We start from the raw sequence: 20,260 nt of genomic DNA on the forward strand, positions 1-20,260 counted from the left end.
GGTGACTTCCAAAGAAGTTGAGGGACATATATTTCCCAGGAATAGTCGAATGCATACTCAGTGATTTATATGGGGCATTGTTGAAGCATATTAAAAAATATATTATTTGTGGAACTAAACACACCACTCTCTCCTCTTACCAAGTGTGGTCAGGCTGAGGGTGGAGAATGGGTGAAGGGAAGCTGCATGGCGCAGCAGGGACACAATGCTCTCAGGTCCTCTATAGAGTCTGTCCCGACTCTGCATTGATCAGTTAGGTGGCCTCGATCAAGTCTGCCTCACCTCCCTGTGCCTGTTTCCCCATCTGCAAAATGACACCACCTCACAGGCTACTGCGAGGATTGAAGAGCAACGCCCACAAAGCACCCAGACCGGGCCTAGTTCACAGCAAGGGCTACATGTCAGTTACGATCGTTGTTGCTACCATGACCATGTGCCTTTCCAGGTTGTTTTCTGTAAGGTAGGATGACAAGGACCACTATGGTAAATGAACCAGTATTAATCATATGGGACAAAATAACAGAAGTCAGCACACTTCAAGGTTTACTCCCTATTTTTATTTGAGGAAAAGACTTCAGCAGAGGAGGGGGCTCTCTTGGTTATAAATAGAGACGGCCCCTCGGCACGGTACTCTCAGCAGCATGGAGGACGGTCGCCAGCTCTCAGCAATAGAGCAAAGCCAACAGACTGTGGTCTCTCCTCCTGTAGCCCATGAACTTCCCTCACCCCAGGTACCCAGTGCCGCCTGCTCCTCTGGGGATCCAAAGCCTTCCATAAGGTTTTGACTGCCCTGGAGCCACTTTCCTTGCACCCTGTGTCCCAGTGTTACTGGGCCTCCACCAAGGCCCATGCCCTGAGAAAAGGGAGCTCAGATGACAGGCAGGCAGGCAGCTGGTTCACAGTAATACACACGAGACTAAACTCTAGGAGAGAATATTTGCTTTTCAAAGGAGAATCTACTAACCTAATTAGGTCTCTAGTTGGTAAAACAGTGGGAGGAAAATTTTGTAGCTGGTCTCTTTCCAACCTGGTCTTTCTAGATCCTAGTTTAGTTCTAGAAAACAGGGAAACAAGAATAAATAAGGTGTTATAATCCTATTATAATTGCTATCAGCTATTCCTCAGTTACCAGATTGAGTTCGGTCCAAGAAACCCACACAATGGTTTAGCTTCTTAGAGACAAACTCTTTTCCCTAAGGTCCCAGCTAGAGTCTACTTAATCACACTTTTAAGGTTTGAACTCTGAGCAGCTACCAAATACCAAGAGGACTACCCTCTCTGGCATTCACTTGCACAGTACTCCTGGCTGTAATAACCTTGAAAGAACACGAGAACTCAATGCAAACATATTTAGGCTTTAGCCAGTGAAACAGCCCTGATTTTGGTCATATAGTTGCTGAGGAAGACCAAAACCTGCTGCGCCCTGTGTTCTGGTGCCTTAGGTCCCCACCTGGGACCACCATCCTCAGCGACTGGATGCGGGCCTGCCTCTCTGCCAGGCTCCCGTCTCTTGGGGAGCAGGCTTTGATGGAGGCCCAGTAGCACTGGACACAGGCTTCAGGGAAGGTGGCTCTGGAATCTCAGAGAAGCAGGTGGCCCTGGGTGTAAGGGCCGTGAGTTCTTATGGTGACAGGTGTCACTTAATATAAAATAATTATGAAAGAACTACAATTCCAGGCAAGGACCTAAAAGAAATCAGACTACGCTATGAAATAATGGTGATAAAGTAGAAGGAATCCTGATATTTCAAAGAAATACAGAATAAGGGGCTCAATCACTTAATAGGTATAGACAAGACAGTTTCACGCACAATGTGTAATTACAATGAGCTGGCTGGGTACAGAAAGAACAGAGGTAAAGAAAACATAAGAGGCCATTAGAAATTCTGACTCAATGGTAAGGATTTTTCTTGTAACTACCCTTGCATGGCCCCAAGAGAATCTGTTCTGTAGTACGGCAGAGCTGGGGCCCTGGACTCCCTTTCTGCTGAAATGTGTTCCAAAACTTCCCCTTGATGCTGAAAAGGGCCCTGTGTGAGGGTATGAGCCTTCTTCACACGTTAGGGACTCTCTGACTACACCTGTGCACACGTCTCATTCTGGGAGGAAAAGGACAACATAAAGGCAAGGTCAAGTTTAGTTAGCTTGAGTTAGGGTTTGGGTGCGGGCAGTGACTCAACCTCTTGCCCACTGTCCTTCTCAGAGGCCCACTGAAGTGCCTCAGATGTATTCAGAAAATGTTAATAAAGTATGCAAAGCTATGTGGAAGTTGACCCACAGGAAGTAAAAGGGAGCCATTGTTCCCATGGCTGGTGAAACCTGGAAGTAATCAAAGGAGAGTCATATGTACATGCCTGGAGCCCTACCTCTCTCCCCTGGCATATGGAAGGTGTTTCTGCACAAAAGCCTACCCCACCCCAAGAACATAAGTGGTGAAGAGACATGGCGCAATTGTGAAGAAAGAGGTGTCAGCAGCCAACACACAGTTGGAAGTGTGGGCAGTGATGAGAGAGGAACACACAGGCCTGTGGCCTAACCCAGCAGGAGCACCCGTCTGACTTCCCTCCCTCATTTTATTATGACTCATCTACTTGTTTGCACTTGCTGGATGCTTGGCTGGATCAGAGTTGCAAGGTAAGGACTGGTTTTGGAGTCTCAATGAGGTTTTAAAGCTTCGTGGAAGTTTCTCCCTGAAATCCTGTGCCTGGCTATTATATTTAAGAGAGCCCCAAGTCAGTGTTCTTTTTTATATTTGTACCTCAGGGGGACACTTGTAGGACCTCGATCCTACAAAGCATCACCCTGCCCTATCTCAGTATGCAAACAGAGCAGCCTACTTTCAGTGCCTATAGTGCTTGCACGTCTGCACCACAGGAGCCCTCCTAGGGAGTGTCTAAATTAGGGAATTGCCAGGGAATTTATGAGAATAAAGAGAAAGGATCTCAACAAGTTTCAGAAAGAAAGGAGACTCAAAGGGAATTCTCCAGGGTCTTCACAATGGGCGGCACAGAATCATGCCAGCTGTCACCACCTTCCTGTTAGATGTTGCAGTACACTGTTCTGAACAATGACGGCTCTCCTCTCTTCTATTACTGGGATAAGGGAAGGCAACAGCAGCAAAGGTTTAAAACTTGAAAATTATATACATTTATCTATTCATCCCTATCATTGATTCTTTGTCAATTTATTAATCACTGCTTACTATATCCCCACATCCCAATTCTTTTTCTACCAGCCTTTTGCAGGCACCAGAATACTGATTGACTTATTTCAGAGAAAGGGGAACAACAGACTATAAGCTTGGGAGATGGGGAATGAATAGGCCAAGGAGGCACTCAAACTCTCTGTTGGGATAAATTCTGAACCAGCAATGCTCTGAGGATTAAAATGAAACCAAAGACAGTGTTCTGGAAGAGCTGGAAGCCATGCAGGGACACAGATGCACCCTGTGGGGAGGAGTCTGGTTACTTAGAACGCCTGGAGAATCTGGCACTCTGTCGCTCCATCCTGTGGAGAAGCCCAAGAACTCTTCAAGCCCCAAGAGGGCTGCTTCAGAATACAGTAGGCCAGCAATGCCTTGCTAACAACACACACCCGATTTCCTAGAGCTCAGCAGAAGCAGACATAGAGCCAAGTGCTCCCCCTGCCAAGTGCCCTCTTTTGGTCCAATTCAGCACCCAAGCTAGGCTGTGCCACTGTGGTCGGCATGTAGACACAGCACAGGAGGCCACCGCTGCTAAGGTCACAGCAGTGTCTGTGAGAAGAGGATAGGCTTAAGAGTGGCCAAGCAGAATTGGATACGCTAGCTCGGAATCCAGGTCACAGCAAAGACAGCATGGGAGGCACGTCAGCTGGGGAGGACAGAACAAGAGCCTCCAGTGTCACCAGGAGCAAGGTCAGCGCACCCTAGGCAAGAGGCTCAAGGTAGTGGAGACAAACGTAACTGCCCCGGTTCCCAAGAACAGCCAGCTAGAGTCAGAGACAGGAGAACGGCAACTGGCCCCGCGGCCCGCGCCACATACGGGCTCAGCGTGGAGCTCCTGTCCCTCCATCTGCTCCGCACACAGGCTGACCGAATGTGGGGCACGGGGAGGTCCTCCTCACTCTCTTCCACCTGCAGCTGCTACAACGCAAAATGTCTCCCACCATGCCAACCCCGCTGAACAGGAGCCCCTCTGTTAATCTTATTCCAGGTATGAACACCCTGATTCCCCATCTTAATAATCTGCACTCTCTCCCTGACCCCACCCCAGAAGCGAGAGTCCAGAGGCACAACGGCCTGCAAGCCCCCTCCCACCCTCCAATCAGGAGAAAGGGAAGGAAAAGAAAAACTCAGAAACCTGCAGATTGTTTGGAATTTATTCTCTTAAATAAGAATAACATTTGTTAAAAGAAAATTAAAAGCACAACACCTTAGTTTCACAGTAACGGCAAAAACAAAGTTACACAATTAAATTAAAAAACTCACAAAGAAACACACCGAAAACTCACAACAGCACAGGTTAAAAACAAGGCAAAAACAAAGGCTTTAGGGAAGGCCCGAAGTGGACGGGTGACGTGCCCTTGCACAGGTCATCCCCCTTGCTCTGGTTCCTCTGCACCACTGCCGTGGGGACCCGGCTTACAGCCTCCTCCCCCCACACTTGCGTTCACCCTAAGCTACAGGGCCCAGAAAAAAGGGAACCCCTTAATTCACTGCTCAGGCCTTCAAGGCCACGCTGAGGCCCCTTGTAGGAGGGACTAAACACTTCCACTGTCCCACACTGACACACCCGACACTCAGAGCCAGGGAAGGTGCAGGCACGGACCCAGGGGGGCCGACACTCACACCTGAGAGTAGAGCAGAGGGAGCTGAGGCGTCTGGCCCCCTATGGTAGTCCACGAGCGACAAAACCTGCTACGTAATCTGCTCTTGAACCAACTTCCTGAGGTTGGGAGTGTGTCCTTCTCATTTTGAGATACCTACCCCCGAAGTCTCCCTCCACGGGGGTGCTGGGCTGCGCTGCCTCCTCCAAATCCCAGCAGAGCACCAGGCCAGGCCAGTGGCATGGCCCCCAAGGGAAGAGCTCCCCAAGAGTTTGTTTCCCAATAAGAGGCTTTAGAAACAGCTTCATTCTTATTGTTGTTATTATTATTTAGGACATGATATATAAATACTATTTGTATATATGAAATTAACCCTATATAAATATATATGTGCATATATATAAGTATTCACATATCATCAACTATGACTCTTGGGGCAGGGTTACAGAATTACGCTGGGTTTCCAAATTCTCTTTGCTCTACTAACAGGTTTTCCAAAACGCCTATAAGGGAAGAGGGTTTGGGAAGCAGCGAGAGGATTTCCTCACTTCCTCCTGACAGCTAGGAACCCTAGGATTGAATGGAATTCCTTGTACTGCATGGCTATTCTAGCTGGTGTGGGAAACGCCTGCACTTCCTAACGGCCCAGTCAGCATGCAAACTCTGGAACCTAATGGTGATCATGCAAGGGGCGTGATGGACAGGGAGCAGGCACCTGCCACTTGCTTCTCTGCTAGGCGACCTTTTAAGTTAAGATCGTCTTTTCCATAAGACTTTCCATGAAGTGTTTCCCTCATCCCATCCCCGTGGGCTGGACTAGAAGAAAAGCTCTTCTGTTCCCTTGTTGTGCTATCCCATAGCCTTTATGCTTCACCTTTGGTTATATGAGATGTAAAGGGGATTCCTCTGGACAGAAAAAGGATCCAAAAAACCCGCAAATATCCCACTTGGAGATTTTCTTTGTCTGTTATTGTCCAGACTTTTCCTAAAGTCAGGGCAGGTACTAAGAAGCCAGAGTAGGAAAATAGGTGCTGGGCCCACTGACCTGTAGCCGTGAGTTTAAAAGCTTGGAAACAAAGCATTTACAGACGTGGAGAACAGAAAAGAGGGTTTCTATACTGAAAGCACATTAGACACAAACCACTGTAAAGCCTGTGCCCCAAGCGCTAAAGGAGGCTGCGGCTCCAGATCAGGTGCTGGAGAAAGCACCGTGGAGCAGGCCCGGAGCAGCTTCTTTTAACTCATGAGTTTGTTTTTTTGGCAACAGCACTAATTTTGGCATAAGGGAAGAGAATATAAGGCAGAAGAGGGAAATGCCACAAAACACAGAGGCAGTGCAGAGCAGGAGCACAGGCGGCCCACACGCCAGCCACGGCTACAGCTTCCCTGACTCTGCCTCCAGGGGATGGGGCGCTGGGAGGTGGTTTGTTTAGACAGGGAGAATCAAGTGCATCCCTTACAGCTTCTTGTCTGGGGTCCAGCAAGGAGACACACCTGGATATCAGTTAATGGCTGCCATCTAATACACACATTCTGGAACCCTGAAACACCTGAGTTTTTCTGAAAGTTTTCAAAAGGAAATTCTAGCTAACCAATCAAAGCTTTAGTTTGGGATTTAAAGAAGCAAATCCCTTTCAAAGGCAAAAATTTCACACCAACTATGAAATACTCCCCATAATTCTGTTCTTTTTCTAGACAGGCTGACAAAATCAGACGCCGCTGAGGGAAAGTGCTGGTGCTCTGGAGTGAGTGCAGACTCAGCCATAGTTTCTAAGAAGCTTCAGTCTCCAGAGGCGGATCCCGAATCCCACTGCTCCTAGGCTCTGGCCTTCCCACTGCCACGAGGGGACCTTCAATGGGGGGGATAGCGCCTGCCTCTTTCATCTTAGGGGTTCAGGGGTGACCCTTCAGGACGCCGCATCGTGAACTCCTTTGCTAACACAGGCAAGTCACCTTCAGGATCAAGAGCCACGGGGACTGTGACACCTTTAGAGCTCTGACTCTTCCTTAGTTGTTCTGATTCTTGACCAACACTGCCAGCTCTCATCTTCTCTCCCTGCCTTGTAGAATATTATTCTCCTTCTCTAAGGAACCCTTCATTCTTTAGACCCCTAAAGACCTAACATCCATTATGCTTTCAAACTAGACAGTAAGAATGGCAAATGGAACCGGCTGGGAATGCGAACACACTCGGCTTGCTCAGAATGACCTGAACTTCACTGTGCTTAACTCTTTGTTAAGAACCCTATATCCAAAAAGAAACTTTAATTTCTTTGAGTTGTTTTATTGAGTAGCCAGGTTCCTTGGAAAAACCATCTCTGTGGAACAAGGCCCAGACAAACACAGTGGTGCTCCCGCCTGGTCCAATGCACATCCTACAGTGTGAAGCCGAGCCTCTGTCCAGACCCCTTTGGTTATTTTTCTCTTCCAGCGCCTCCCCCTAGTGCTCTGAGAGTGCCCCCTGAAAATGTCAGCACTTCATGAGAAAGACAGATTGTAAAGGGTTCCAAGGCTAGAGGTTTCAAAGTCATTCGTAGCTTAAACATTGCTATAAAACATGGGTCTCACCTGTAGGGGACTTAAAGAGCGTCCCCAGACTGTAACAGGGCACACACAGCAGCAGGGGCCGAGTTGGCCTAGCTTGGCTGTGGTTGCTGTATCTCAGCCTAGATATCACAGCACCGCCAGCCTCTGGGCACATCCTCCTCTCCCAGAACTGGCACCATGGCTTCCACCGGTGCTTAGGCACGGGGAAAGAAGAAACTCTGGGAACCTCTTACTTGAAGGCCGAGTGGATAATTCTTCTCTTTTCCATTATGGAAATTCCACTAGTAACTCCTTCTCCATAGTTTCTGGCATTACCTGATAATCTTTATTTTTATAAGGTAATTTTTGGGAGTTTGTAAATGGCTGCTTGAGATATATTTTCTCTGAATGAGAGTAAACGTGTGACAAGCAGAAACACGGCCCTGTTGACTTCCTCTCTCACCTACACAGTGACCCTGGGCTGTGAACATCTGGGCTGTATTGAGGGCAGCAGGACCACCTAGCAGTTTGTGGAACTGTGGACACATCTCACAGGCTGGTTTAACATAAAGCAGAGAGAGGCAATTTTAAGGAGAAACACACAGTTCTTCACAACGAGCCTAGTGTCCATGAGCCTTTCCCAGTCCTGCCCCACTGAGGCCAGAACAAATGTTTTTAGAGGTAGGGATGGTGTCATTCACGTCCTGACAAGGAAATGGTTAGTCAAAGTGGGACAAATTAGGGCTTGATCCTCTTTAGAAGTTCAAATGTCCCAAAGTGATCAGCACAAGGCATGTCCTTTAGCAGGGACAGGTCAAATAGAAGAACAGTGTCAGCTCATCGAGACACCTCAAGAGGGACTGGGATGCAGGAGTCTCAAGTGCAGATGAACACAAATCCAGATCACGGGGCCTTTTCACCATTTCCCATGCTCTGTCAAAGGAGTCTGAGACAAGGAACTACAGAAGGCCCTGCAACTCTGGATTCTCACTTGCATCAGTGATAAAAGCAGCCTGTTCTGAATTCCTGTTTACCTGGACGGGGCCTGGACCAGCCACCCGTGTGACTGATGGCTGTGGGCAGGTCCCAGGGCTACAGCAGTAATACTCTGAGACTCTGGACAGACGACACTGAAGCTCAGGGATACCGCTTACCAGACGGTGCCCCTACTGGCTCATGGTCTGCCAGTGAAACTCCCCTCTGATTTGTACCAGCACCTCCGACAGGCCATAGAGAAAGGGGACTCCGAATGCAAGCAGCTGGCACATGAAAAAGGAGTCCAAAGGGTTTTGGGCCACTTGGTGCCCAAGTGAAGAGATGTTGCTTTGGAGGCGCTGGCTCACCCCCTTGGCCGCGTCACAGAGGCTGAGAGAGTGATGTACCACCCAGCCAAACAAGGAAGTGAGGCTACCTGGAGTTCTCGCAGCAGGGCTGGTGATGGCGTTGGCCCGTCCATTTGCGTCTGCAGTGGGGCCATCCTGCAGGGGTCCTCTGGCCTCCTAAGAAAGTCCAGAGGAAAGAAAGAGTGACTCTGGCTGAAGCATGTGCTGGCCTGCTGCTCTCGCCAGTCACCAGGGCCACACTCCTCACAGAGTAGGTCTTTCTTTAAAACCCAGGGCACATTTTATGTGGAGGCACCAGGAGTCCAAATCTGGATCCCTGGTATACCCTTCCCCTCAAGCCCTCTGCAGGCCAGAGCAGCTTTGCCGGGAGCATTAGTTGGCCTGCACACCAACAAGGCGACAGCGTGTAGTGTGGGGAACACGCGGTTTATCCTGCCAAAGACAGACAGGTGGAGGAGCTGGCTACTCTCATTTTAAAAAGTAAGAAAGAAAAAGGGATCTTAGATAAGTAATTCACAGAATACACAAAGTTAAAGGAATTGGAAGGCAGAGCAGATTATTTACAGCCAAGTTTGTTTACAGGGTGTCCTTCTCTCAGAAAGATGTTTATTTACAAAGGCAAAAGTCTTCTTTGACATAGAGTGAGCAGAAGGGAGGGGCTGCCGTAGCCTCCCAAATCTGACTCAGGTGGTAGATGGAGCATTACCTCACAAAATGCAACATGAGACTATGCTTGAAAAGTTGGTTCATTCCCCAAACTGGACTGTAGCCATCTCTCAGGCCCTTCTCACTCTCAGGACAGGCGATTCAAGGCCATGCAGCAGGCCCTGCCGGCCCCACCCGGAGCTGCCAACACCCTGAAATGGTGCCTGCTGTTGTCCCCACTTACAGATGGATTACCATTACCTTTCCAGACAGAGGAGCCAGTGCTGGTCTCTTCCTCTGGGCGGAGCCGGAGAGTCGGTAACAGTAGTGCGGTTTGCAGTAGAATTTACCTGCAGACATCAAGAGGCAGGGGAAAGGCAGTGAGCAAGACTCTGTAAGTCTGAGCTTGACTCCCTGGTCTTAGCACATTCCTATCCATCTCTCTGGCTGTCGGACGCTATCACCGCTGCCCCAGCCTCCCCCAGGCCCAGTCTCTAGTCCAGGGAGGCCAGGCTCTCCCTACAGACTTTGATTTCAGTTCTCCTCTCCCCTCTGCCTGGAGGGGTGGGGGTTTCCTTTGGGTATGTGAAGGCCATTGAGCCATCATCCAATCAGTGCGCAGAGTACAGATGTGGGGCTCACATGGCAGGGCCAGCAAACAAAGTGGCAGTGTGTGCAGAACAAAGATGTGGTCACATGAAAAGCTGGGAGTAGCATTTCTGGGGAAACTAAGAATGAATACAAGTGTGGGGTGTAGGCCTGGAGGCTGCAGGGGGTGGGGCAGCATTGAGCATTCACTCTGACAGGACCCCTCAGCCGTTCTTGTCTCCTGCAACCATCCACAGGCCGGCGCCCGTCACACGGCAACTTATGGCCCCTTAGTGGGTCAAGATCAGCATTAAAAAAACAAAACAAAACAAAACAAAATCCAGCAATGGACTATGAATAGAATGAAACGGAATAAAATAGAATAAAAAGCACTGGAGTGCATAGTTGCATAATCAGAGTTAAGTCTTATCTCCTACAACTTTTAGCTGTGTCTACATGTGTTTTTCTGGGTCCTAATGTAACAGGTATTTCCTAATGCGTCTGTGGTAAGAACACTGATCTTGGTTTTTCCCATGACACTGGTAGTGGAATTCAGTCACATGGGGTCACTTTTTTGACTCTTTCTTTACTCCTACTTAAAAGCCCCAGCTTTTGAAAATTAAAGGACAGACTTGATGCACAAAGTGCTGGAACAGGAACAGTCCCACTCATCCTTCCCATCGGTAGACGGAACTCCTTGACAACGAACTTTGCTGTTCTCAAGGTTAAAATAAGAGAATCTGATAATCAGAAAAATAATACAAAAGATAACTGAAACTAAGGGTTTTCTTTTAACAGTACAAAATTGACAAACCTTTACCAGACTAATTCAGAAAAAAAGAGACAATTCAAATAAAATCAGGAGAGACATTACATCTGATACCAGAGAAATACAAATGATCACGAGAAACTATTATGAAGTTATACACCAATAAAGTGGACAACTTAGAAGAAATGGATAAATTCCTAGACACATACAACCTACCAAGACTGAATTACTAAGAAATGGAAAATCTGAAACGACCAAAACTGAGTAAGGAGATTGAATCAGTAATCCAAACCCTCCCCCAAAAGAGAAAAGCCCAAAATCAGATGCGTCCACTGATGAATTCTACCAAACATTTAAAGAAGAATTAACAGAAATCATTCTCAAACTCTTCTAAAAAGCTGAACAGGAGGGAACATTACCAAACTTATTTTACAAGGTCAGCATTATCTCGATTCAAAAACCAGGTGAGGACGTTACAAGAAAAGAAAATTACTGACCACCATCTCTGATGAACATAAATGCAAAAATTCTCAACAAAATACTAGCAAACCAAATTCAACAGCACATTAAAAAGATCATTCACCATAATAAAGTGGGATTTACTCCTGAGATGCAAGTATGGTTCAACATAAACAAATCAATAAATGTGAGACACCACATTAACAGAAAGAATTACACGATTATCTCAATAGATGCAGAAAAAGCATTTGACAAAGTACAACATCCTTTCATGATAAAAAACACTCAAAAAACTGTGTAGAGAAGGAACATACCTCAACACAGTAAAGGCCATATATGATACACTCACAGCCAACATCACACTCAATGATGAAAGTTTGAATGTTTTTCCTCTAAGATCAGGAATAAGACAAGGATGCCCACTCTCACCTCTCCTATTCAGCACAGTACCCTAAGTCCTAGTCAAAGCAATCAGGCAAGAAAAAAGAAAAGGCATCCAAATAGAAAAGAAAGAAGTAAAACTCTCTTTGTTTGCAGATGACATGATCTTATATATAGAAAATCCAAAATTCTCCACCAAAAAAATGCTAGAACTAATCAACAAATTTAGTAAAATTGCAGGGTACAAAGTCAACATACAGAAAACAGTTGTATTTCTATACATTACCAACAAAACATCTGAAAAAGAAATAAAGAAAACAATCCCATTCATGATAGCATCAAAAACAGTACAATACTTAGGAATAAATTTAACCAAGGAGGTGAAAGATCTGTACCCTGAAAACTATAAGATTTTGATGAAAGAAACTGAAGGAGACACAAATAAATGGAAAGGTAGCCCATGTTCATGGATCAGAAAAATTAATATTGTTAAAATGTCCATATTACCCAAAGCCATCTATAAATTCAATGTCATCTCTATCAAAATTCCAATGGTATTTTTCACAGAAATGGAAGAAACAATCCTAAAATTTGTACAAAAGACCCCAAATAGCCAAAGCAATCCTGAGGAAGAAGAACAAAGCCTAAAGCATCATACTTCCTAATTTAAAACTATACTGCAAAGCTACAGTCATCAAAACAGTATGGCACTGGAAAACAAAGCAGACACAAAGACCAATGGAACAGAACTGAGAGCCCAGTTCTATATAAACCTCTCTGTATAAGGTCAACTAATATTTGACAAGATAGCCAAGAATACTTAATGGAGAAATGACAGTCTCTTCAATAAATGGTTTTGGGAAAACTAGATAACAACATGTAGAAGAACGAAATTGGGCTCTTATCTTACACCACTCACAAAAATTAACTAGAAATGGATTAAAGACTTAAATGTAAGACCTGAAACTGTAAAACTTTCACAAGAAAATAGGGGAAAAGGTCCTTAAAATGGGTTTTGGCAGTTATTTCCGAGATTTGACACCTAAAGCACAAGCAACAAAAGCAAAACATAAACAAGTGGGACTACATTAAACTTAAAAGCTTCTGCACAGCTAAAGAAACCATCAGCAAAATGAAAAGGCAGCTATAGAACTGGAGAAAACATTTGCAAATCATAAATCTGATAAGGGGTTAATATCCAAAATATATAAAGAATTTTATACAACTCAATAGCAAAAAAAGGAGCAACCAAATTAAAAAATGGGCATAGGAACTGAAAACACAGTTTTCCAAAAAAGACATACAAATGGCCAACTGGTAGATGAAAAGGTGCTCAACATCACTAGTCATAAGGAAACACAAATAAAAGCCACAAGGAGATATCACCTCACACCTGTCAGAATGGCTATTATCAAAAAGACAAGAGATAGGGGCCAGCCCAGGGTTCACAGGCCCGGATCCCAGGCATGGACCTAGCACCACTCATCAAGCCATGCTATGGCGGCATCCCACATAAAATATAGGAAGACTGGCACAGATGTCAGCTCAAGGCCAACCATCCTCACACACACATACACACACAAGAGATGAGATAAGTGTTGATGAGGATGTAGAGAAAAAGGAACCCTTGTGCACTGTTGGTGGGAATGTAAATTGGTACAGCCACTACGGAAAATAGTATGAAGTTTCCTCAAAATTACAAATAGAACTAGCAATCCCACTTCTGGGTATATATCCAAAGAAACTGAAATCAGGATCTCATAGAGATATCTGTGCTCTCATGTTCACTGCAGCATTACTCACAACAGCCAAGATATGGAAATAAGCGTCCATCAACAGATGAATGGATAAAGCAGATGTGGTATATATACATATATGTATGTATATATACAATGGACTATTATTCAGCTATGAGATAGAAGGAAATCCTGCTACTTGGATGGACCTTGAGGGCATTATGCTAAGTGAAATAAGTCAGAGACAAATATTGCATGATACCACTTATATGTGGAATGTAAAAAAGACACACTCAGAGTAACAGAGAGTAAAGTGGTGATTACTAGGGGTTGAAGGGTGGGGAATAATGGGGAGATACTGGTCACAGGGTACAAACTTCTGGTTATAAGATTATCAGGTTTGGTGATCTAACCTACAGCATGGTGATTATACCTAATAATACTGTATCATATACTTGAATGTTGCTAAGAGAGTGGATCTTAAATGTTCCCACCACAAAAAAAGAATTAGTAACTAAGTGACAGGATGGAGGTGGTAGCTAACACTATGATGGTAATCATTTTACAATTTATAAATGCATCAAATCAATACTTGTAATACCTTACACTGATACAATGTTATGTGTCAATTATATCTCGATAAAGCTGAGAAAAAAGGGAAAACAAACAAACAAAAAGTAGGACCTAAAAGACAAAGGAAATAAAGATGAGATGGCATTCCTCCTTTTCCCTTCACCTGGATCTGATTATATCTTTCTTCTTTTACTTCAAAGTAACTGACTTCTGTTTTTCTTTTACCTGCACTCCCCCCCGCTCCCAATGCTGAATAAATCTTTTAGAGAAATATTGTTTATGGATTTCCATAATTTCAAATAATATTCATACACACAGTATGTTTTCTGAAACAGAGCTTCCCATTAGCTACTGGCACTTAACGAGAACTCAGAGACACTGTATCTATTGTCAGGAGCACTGACAGCCACAGGACCACCAACCTCACTGCTCATTTCTCTATGAGGGGAGTCGAGTCATGGGTAATTTTCTTCAGCTTGGACACAACTTCCTTTTACAATCTGTAATAAACCATTTCACTTTTGTGAATTTTCACCAAGATAAAATGTAATTAGGACAAGACAAAATGTATTAGAACTTGGATCATGTACTACTTTTCTGTGTATTTTGTGTCTCATTCTTTAAGGAATACTCCTCCCTCCTCCACTTGATTCTGATGGGGCTATCAACCATGTGGCAGCCTGCCACCACCCACTGCAGAAGTGGATATGTCACCCAGACTGGTCAGTCAGGCTGACCACAGCCATCCTGGGGGTTCTTATGGATGGTGAGAGAGAAGGGGCAGCCCTTCTCTGAGATTGCTATCTGGAAGGAAGACATAAATCTAATGCTTAAACTTTAATCTACTACTTATAACCAAGAGTCTTGTTTATTAGAGTATTAGACAACCAGTTATACTTACTTTCATTCCTTTCTTCTATTGTTTGCTGCATTAATTTGTGTTTTTCTACTAAAGTACAATCCTAGATTTAAAAATACAACTCAAGAGGCTAATCTATCAGGGAATCCTCATAGAATTCTGCTATGGTATCCTAAATTAATAAAGAAAAGAGGTTTAGGGGCCAGCCTGTGGCATAGTGGTTAAGTTTGCATGCTCTGCTTCGGTGGTTCAGGGTTCACTGGTTGGGATCCCGGGTGCAGACCTACACACCACTTGTCAAGCCATGCTGTGGCAGATGTCTCATATATAAAGTAGAGGAAGATGGGCACAGATGTTAGCTTAGGGCCAGTCCTCCTCAGCAAAAAGATGAGGATTGCTGGTGGACGTTAGCTCAGGGCTAACCTTCCTCAAAAAAAAAGAAGAAGAAAAGAAATTTAGGTTTCAAAAACAAGTCCCACAAGACTTACCAAAAGGTAATTTTCAAGAAAATTCCAAAGAATTGTTTTCTCTAGGAAAACAGTACAACATGACAGAAAGAAGATGAGCATTGAAGTCAGATCTCAGTTTAAATACTGTTTCAACTACTCAATAGCTATGTGAATTATTTAGCCTCTTCAAACATGTTTGCTTATGTAGAATATGAAGATAATACTTGTCTCAGAGCTTGAGACAAGGAAATGAGAGATCCTATGTCATATAGTTTAGGTGCTCAATTAATTTATCTCCTCATACTCCTTCCCAAACTCAACCTGGTGGTACTTTTTGCTTCTTAAATGAGTAACAAAAAGAGCTAATTTTTATCTAATATTTACCATGTGCCAGACACTATAATAACTGCTTTACGTCTATCTACTCATTTAATCCTCAAAACCCAACGAGACCAGGACTGCCGTTACCTACCTTTTTCTGGTTGAGGCACAGAAAGGCTAAGCAACCTGCCCAAAGTGTCACACACTCAGGAATCTCAGGCAGGATCTGACGCTAGGAAGTCCCCCAGAGTCTACACTTCCACTGTGGTGCCTGTCTCAATAAACACAGGCACGGCATGTTGTAAACTACGAATTATGGGTGATTCGGTCAAGTCACTGATCTCAGATCTAAATAAATTAAGGAACCGTGATAATTAAATATGGGAGTGACTGGAAAGGGAAATTTGAGAACATGAATGGCTAAAGGGCAAGCCTCCAGTAAACTGGGCCACATATTCATTCATTCAGCAACTCCCGAGTGCCAGGGGACGACAGCTACTAATCCAAACACCGAGAAGGCTCCATCAGGAAGACAGACTAGTCTCTGCTCTGATGGAGCACAGGATGCATGGATAAGGATGAGGCAGCAGTGAGCACTGCAGACCAGGAGGTCTGCGAATGCCCCTCTGAAGGAGGACCACGAAAGTGGAGATGCAAATGACCAGAAGCCCATCCTGCGAAGATTAGGGGGAAGTGCATTCTAGGAGAGGAGACAGCTAGCACCAAGTCCTTAGGTGGCAACGGCCTAATCATGTTTATGGAAAGGAAAAGAGGCCAGTGTGGCAGGAGTACAGCGAGCGAGGGGACAGCTGAGAGCAGAGAAGCTGGGGATGCCGGCTGGGGCAGATACGCGAAGCTCTCAGCCCAGGAGGACTGGGATGGTATCTCTACTGCAGTGGGCAGTAAGGTACAAAGCAAGAGACTGGTAAGATCTGATTTACATTCATTTAAGATCCCTTGGGTTGCTCTGTGGAAGCAGACTGTAGGGGCAGTGGTGGAGGCAGGGACACCAGTGGGCAGGGTGGTACTGGCAGAGACAGACAGCAGTGGACGGTTTCAGGCTTGTCTCTACCGAAGGCAGCCCTTCACAGCCACCTCAGCAGGTTTCACAGTGAAAGACCTGACAGACTGATTTAGAGTCTTTGTCTTAAGAATTGACAGCAGTCAAAAATAAGCTAGTATCTGGCAAGGGAAAGAGTAGCATAGTTTTAGAGCAGACTATATCCTTTTGAAAGAGCTGAAGGGAAGAATAAACAGGGACAACGGTAAAACATGGGTATTTCCCTGAAGCGTATGATCCTCAATTCACCAGTTTGGAGGCGACATGGGTCCAGAGTCACTAATGCCAGAACATCTGACCTGGACGGGATCTCAGAGGTTATTTAGTGCAAACCAGCACTTACTAGTTGTGTGAACTTGGAGAAGCAACCTACAACTTCTCTGAATTCAGTTTCCTGATATGTAAAATTACAATCATAAAACTAGCTCCCTTCTGGGGCTGTGGTGAGGACGAAACAGCACTGTATGTGTTAAAGGGCCGCGCACACTGCCTCAGTGATCTCCTCTCTCCTCAGCCACAACTTCCCCGGCTTTTCTTCTCTTATCTGAGGCTCCTCAGTTAGCTTTCCGAATCACACAGTAAATTCCATTCTTTTCTCCAGTTCACCTCTCCTTTGATGAGAGGCTGAGCTGATGAAAAGTTCACCTGGGTTAAAATTTGGGGAGCTGGTTTAGACCCCTTATCCTCTGCCCCAGTGTTAAAAACAGCACACTCACCAGGCTGGCCTGCCTTGTCCTGTCCTAACATCATGGTCATTACCATCTGAGCTCCTGTTGTCCTCACCTAGTATGCCACCTCTTCCCTCTACTTCTTAGCCACTTCATGAACTTCTCTCTCAGAGTCTAGCCTAAGGTCAGTTAAATCAATATTAATGGTTATTGAGCCTCATTGATTTCTACCTACTCTGAACTTCTGTAAAGTTATAATTTGTACTGTGTGACTTAGCCCTTAATCACATATTCTTACATTGTCTGTTGTTGCTTCATGTGCCCTTGTCTTATCATTTCAATCAGAGTGCAAGCTCCCTGAGGCACATTTTACACTTCATCTGTATCCTCAAGAGCATGTGGCAAAGATGAGCACACAATCTATGGGCGGAGATACTTGTGGGTCAATTGGCTGGACCTTGAGGGATGTTCTTTCCAGGCACATCTCATAGTAAAAGGCTAACTAAAATACCCAGAGCATGAAGGACAGTTAAAGACATCAGGTGGGCTCCATCAGTTGCCTTCGCCAACGCCTATCCTTGGAGATGGAAGGCATTATCCAAACAGCAGGTGTGTGTTAACGGTGGAACCAGAAATGTGATATCCAACAACACACCCTCCTTATCTAGGCAACTGTCTTAGTCCTTCCCTCACTGACGTAACAAGAGGACCAGGCGCCATTATGGTTAGAGTTGGCTTCGCTTGGTTCACGACTCCAGCTCCTTTCTTGCTTCTTCTCACAAAGCTGTCTGTTTGTTCACCATTAGGAGTGCCTGAAGTGACTCCTTCCTGATTGCATGGTGCCCTCTCCAGTATGACATCACCTCACAGTCTCCTCGGTTAAGAAACTGCCTATCCATATAATGGACATGATGTTGCCCTGTGAGGATTTACTTCCCTCATGACTTTTGAGTCAGTAAGACTGCCTGCCTCTCATGAAGTTCCTTCAGCATCCTCCTGTAGGACTGGGTGTAGGAATCATCAATGTCTTTGGTGACCTTCTTCAATTAATCTTAAAGCGTCTTTAGATGGTAGGCATGCCAGCCTGCCTCAGTCTGTCTCTCTATTGGGCTTTGTTATCGGTTTGCTAACTCTCTCCCTTCTGCCCTGTCAAGGTCTTTCCACTATAAAAACAACACATGTGACAAAAGGCCAGGGCTCGAACAACACAGTAAATTAGATTTAGGCCCTGTGCAATGAACTTTCAGCTCATCAGAAAGATGCTGGTGCCAGAGACGTGGTGACACCGGGCAGAATCCAGCCATTTCAGGAGAAAAGGCCTGAGAACTCACGGCATGGGACCTAGTTTCAACTTGTCATTGACCTTGGGCAAGAAATGGGACTTCTACAGGCCTGTGATTTCCCTTCTCTAAAGTAAAGACAGCAAAGACCCATCCTCATGGTGTCCGGGCTGTCTTAGGAGCCCACCGTGAGGGAAGCAAGCCAGCGTCCGTGAAGCCGGGGAAAGGGCCGAGGGGACCCGCCATTGCCGTCACCAGCACCACCGTGGCGGACGGCGCTGGAACGGCCCGCGGCTCTGGGGACCACTTCTAAGGCAGAGTCTTAGAAGAACGTCAGAGAGGGAGGCGGCGGGCCGAGCGCGGGGCCGGGCGCCGACTCACCGGCCGCGGCGTCGTAGGCGTAGGCCGACAGGCGCAGCGTGGCGGCGCAGTGCTCGCACTGGAAGCAGCTCCGGTGGAAGAACTTGCCCTCGGCGCTCAGCCTCTCCATCACGTAGACTCGCTTCTGGCAAAAATAGCACGTGTCGCTGCCTCCCAGGTTCTGCGGGAACTCCTTCTTCACGGAGCCCTGCGGGCGGGGGGCGGGCGGTGAGGGCGGCGCCCGGGGCCCCTGCAGAGCCCCGACCCTCGTGGAGCCCGCCGGGCGGCCGCCGGCTCTGGCGCCCCCGGGAGCAGCGCGCCACTGCGGGCTGCTGCCCCACCGCCCACACAGCGCTTGGCATGAGGTGTTAATCAACAGCCAAGAGGAAACCCAAGTCCCTTTCACAGAATTTCCTAACAATCAAACCAAATCATTTTGGCAGAAGTCTATCTTGAAGGTAGCATAAAAATGTATACTCAGTGTTCACGTGGTTCTGCATGGATGTGGGTCCCCTGGACTCTGGAGCAATCACTTTTAGAGAATCCACACATTCTAAACAACTACTTCAGTCCTAGAAATTCAGTTACAATCAGACAATCTCAAAAAACATGACCGTCACATGGCATATATCAGCTATATTTGTTACTAAGCTACTTAGAACAAACCGGGTTTGTTTATTACAGCTGTGTGCTATCTAGACAGACAGTGCCTCAGTACATCTCTTACCAGTTCCTTCTTGTCTAGAAGGGTTTTGGGCTGTTCTTTCCTTTGAAGCTGATTGGCTATCTGCTCAGCCAATGAGCTCACTCCGCCCGTGTACATCTTTATATACTTCTATTGGTTGGAGATTATAAAATGACCAGAATGAAGGGAAATGAGAAGGGAAAAAAATAAATAAATTAAGAAGACAGGAAAAAAAATCTTTGAAAGGCATAAAATGAATCAAGGTGCAGCAGCAAACCATGCCAACACAGTGCCCACAAGCAGGGAAACTTGGTGGTAAGAAAAGAGGTGTCAGTGTCCACACACAGGGATCAGCAGAGGGAGGAACAAGAGCTGCAGGAATCAAGTTCAGGGCGGGAACTCAGTCTTTCACATCTTCTTGGAATATATAGTGCAGGGCAATGCGGAGGTGGGAAGACAGGATGCACACAAATATGGAGGAGAGTAAGAAGGGCCTACAGCCCAGTGACTCAAATTACATCTACAGAATTCAAGAGGAACAACTCCCATCCAGGCAGTGGATACCAGATTGACAGCATGTCTCAAGGGTCTGGGAGAGGGCTTTGGAAGTTGCTTCCTCATTTAGAGAAAAACCAAACTCACTCTTGCAAAGGCTGACTCTCCCCTTGGGTGACAGATGCCCACAGCCTAGTATAACTTGTGACGGTCTCCCTCCTCAGGATTAATGCTTCCCTCAAAACCACTGTCACACGC

General features: G+C 45.9%; 1 protein-coding gene across 1 annotated transcript in view; it reads right to left on the reverse strand.

Moving 5' to 3' along the window:
- Nucleotides 1-20,260, reverse strand: part of MICAL3 (microtubule associated monooxygenase, calponin and LIM domain containing 3) — a 112,564-nt gene that overhangs the window by 62,204 nt on the left and 30,100 nt on the right. The window contains 4 exon segments of the mRNA XM_046647593.1: nt 8,743-8,830; nt 9,581-9,669; nt 18,844-19,030; nt 19,550-19,657. Coding sequence (XP_046503549.1) covers nt 8,743-8,830; nt 9,581-9,669; nt 18,844-19,030; nt 19,550-19,657 — 472 coding nt within the window.

This window comes from Equus quagga, chromosome 1, assembly GCF_021613505.1.
Source record: "Equus quagga isolate Etosha38 chromosome 1, UCLA_HA_Equagga_1.0, whole genome shotgun sequence".
Taxonomy (NCBI): domain Eukaryota; kingdom Metazoa; phylum Chordata; class Mammalia; order Perissodactyla; family Equidae; genus Equus; species Equus quagga.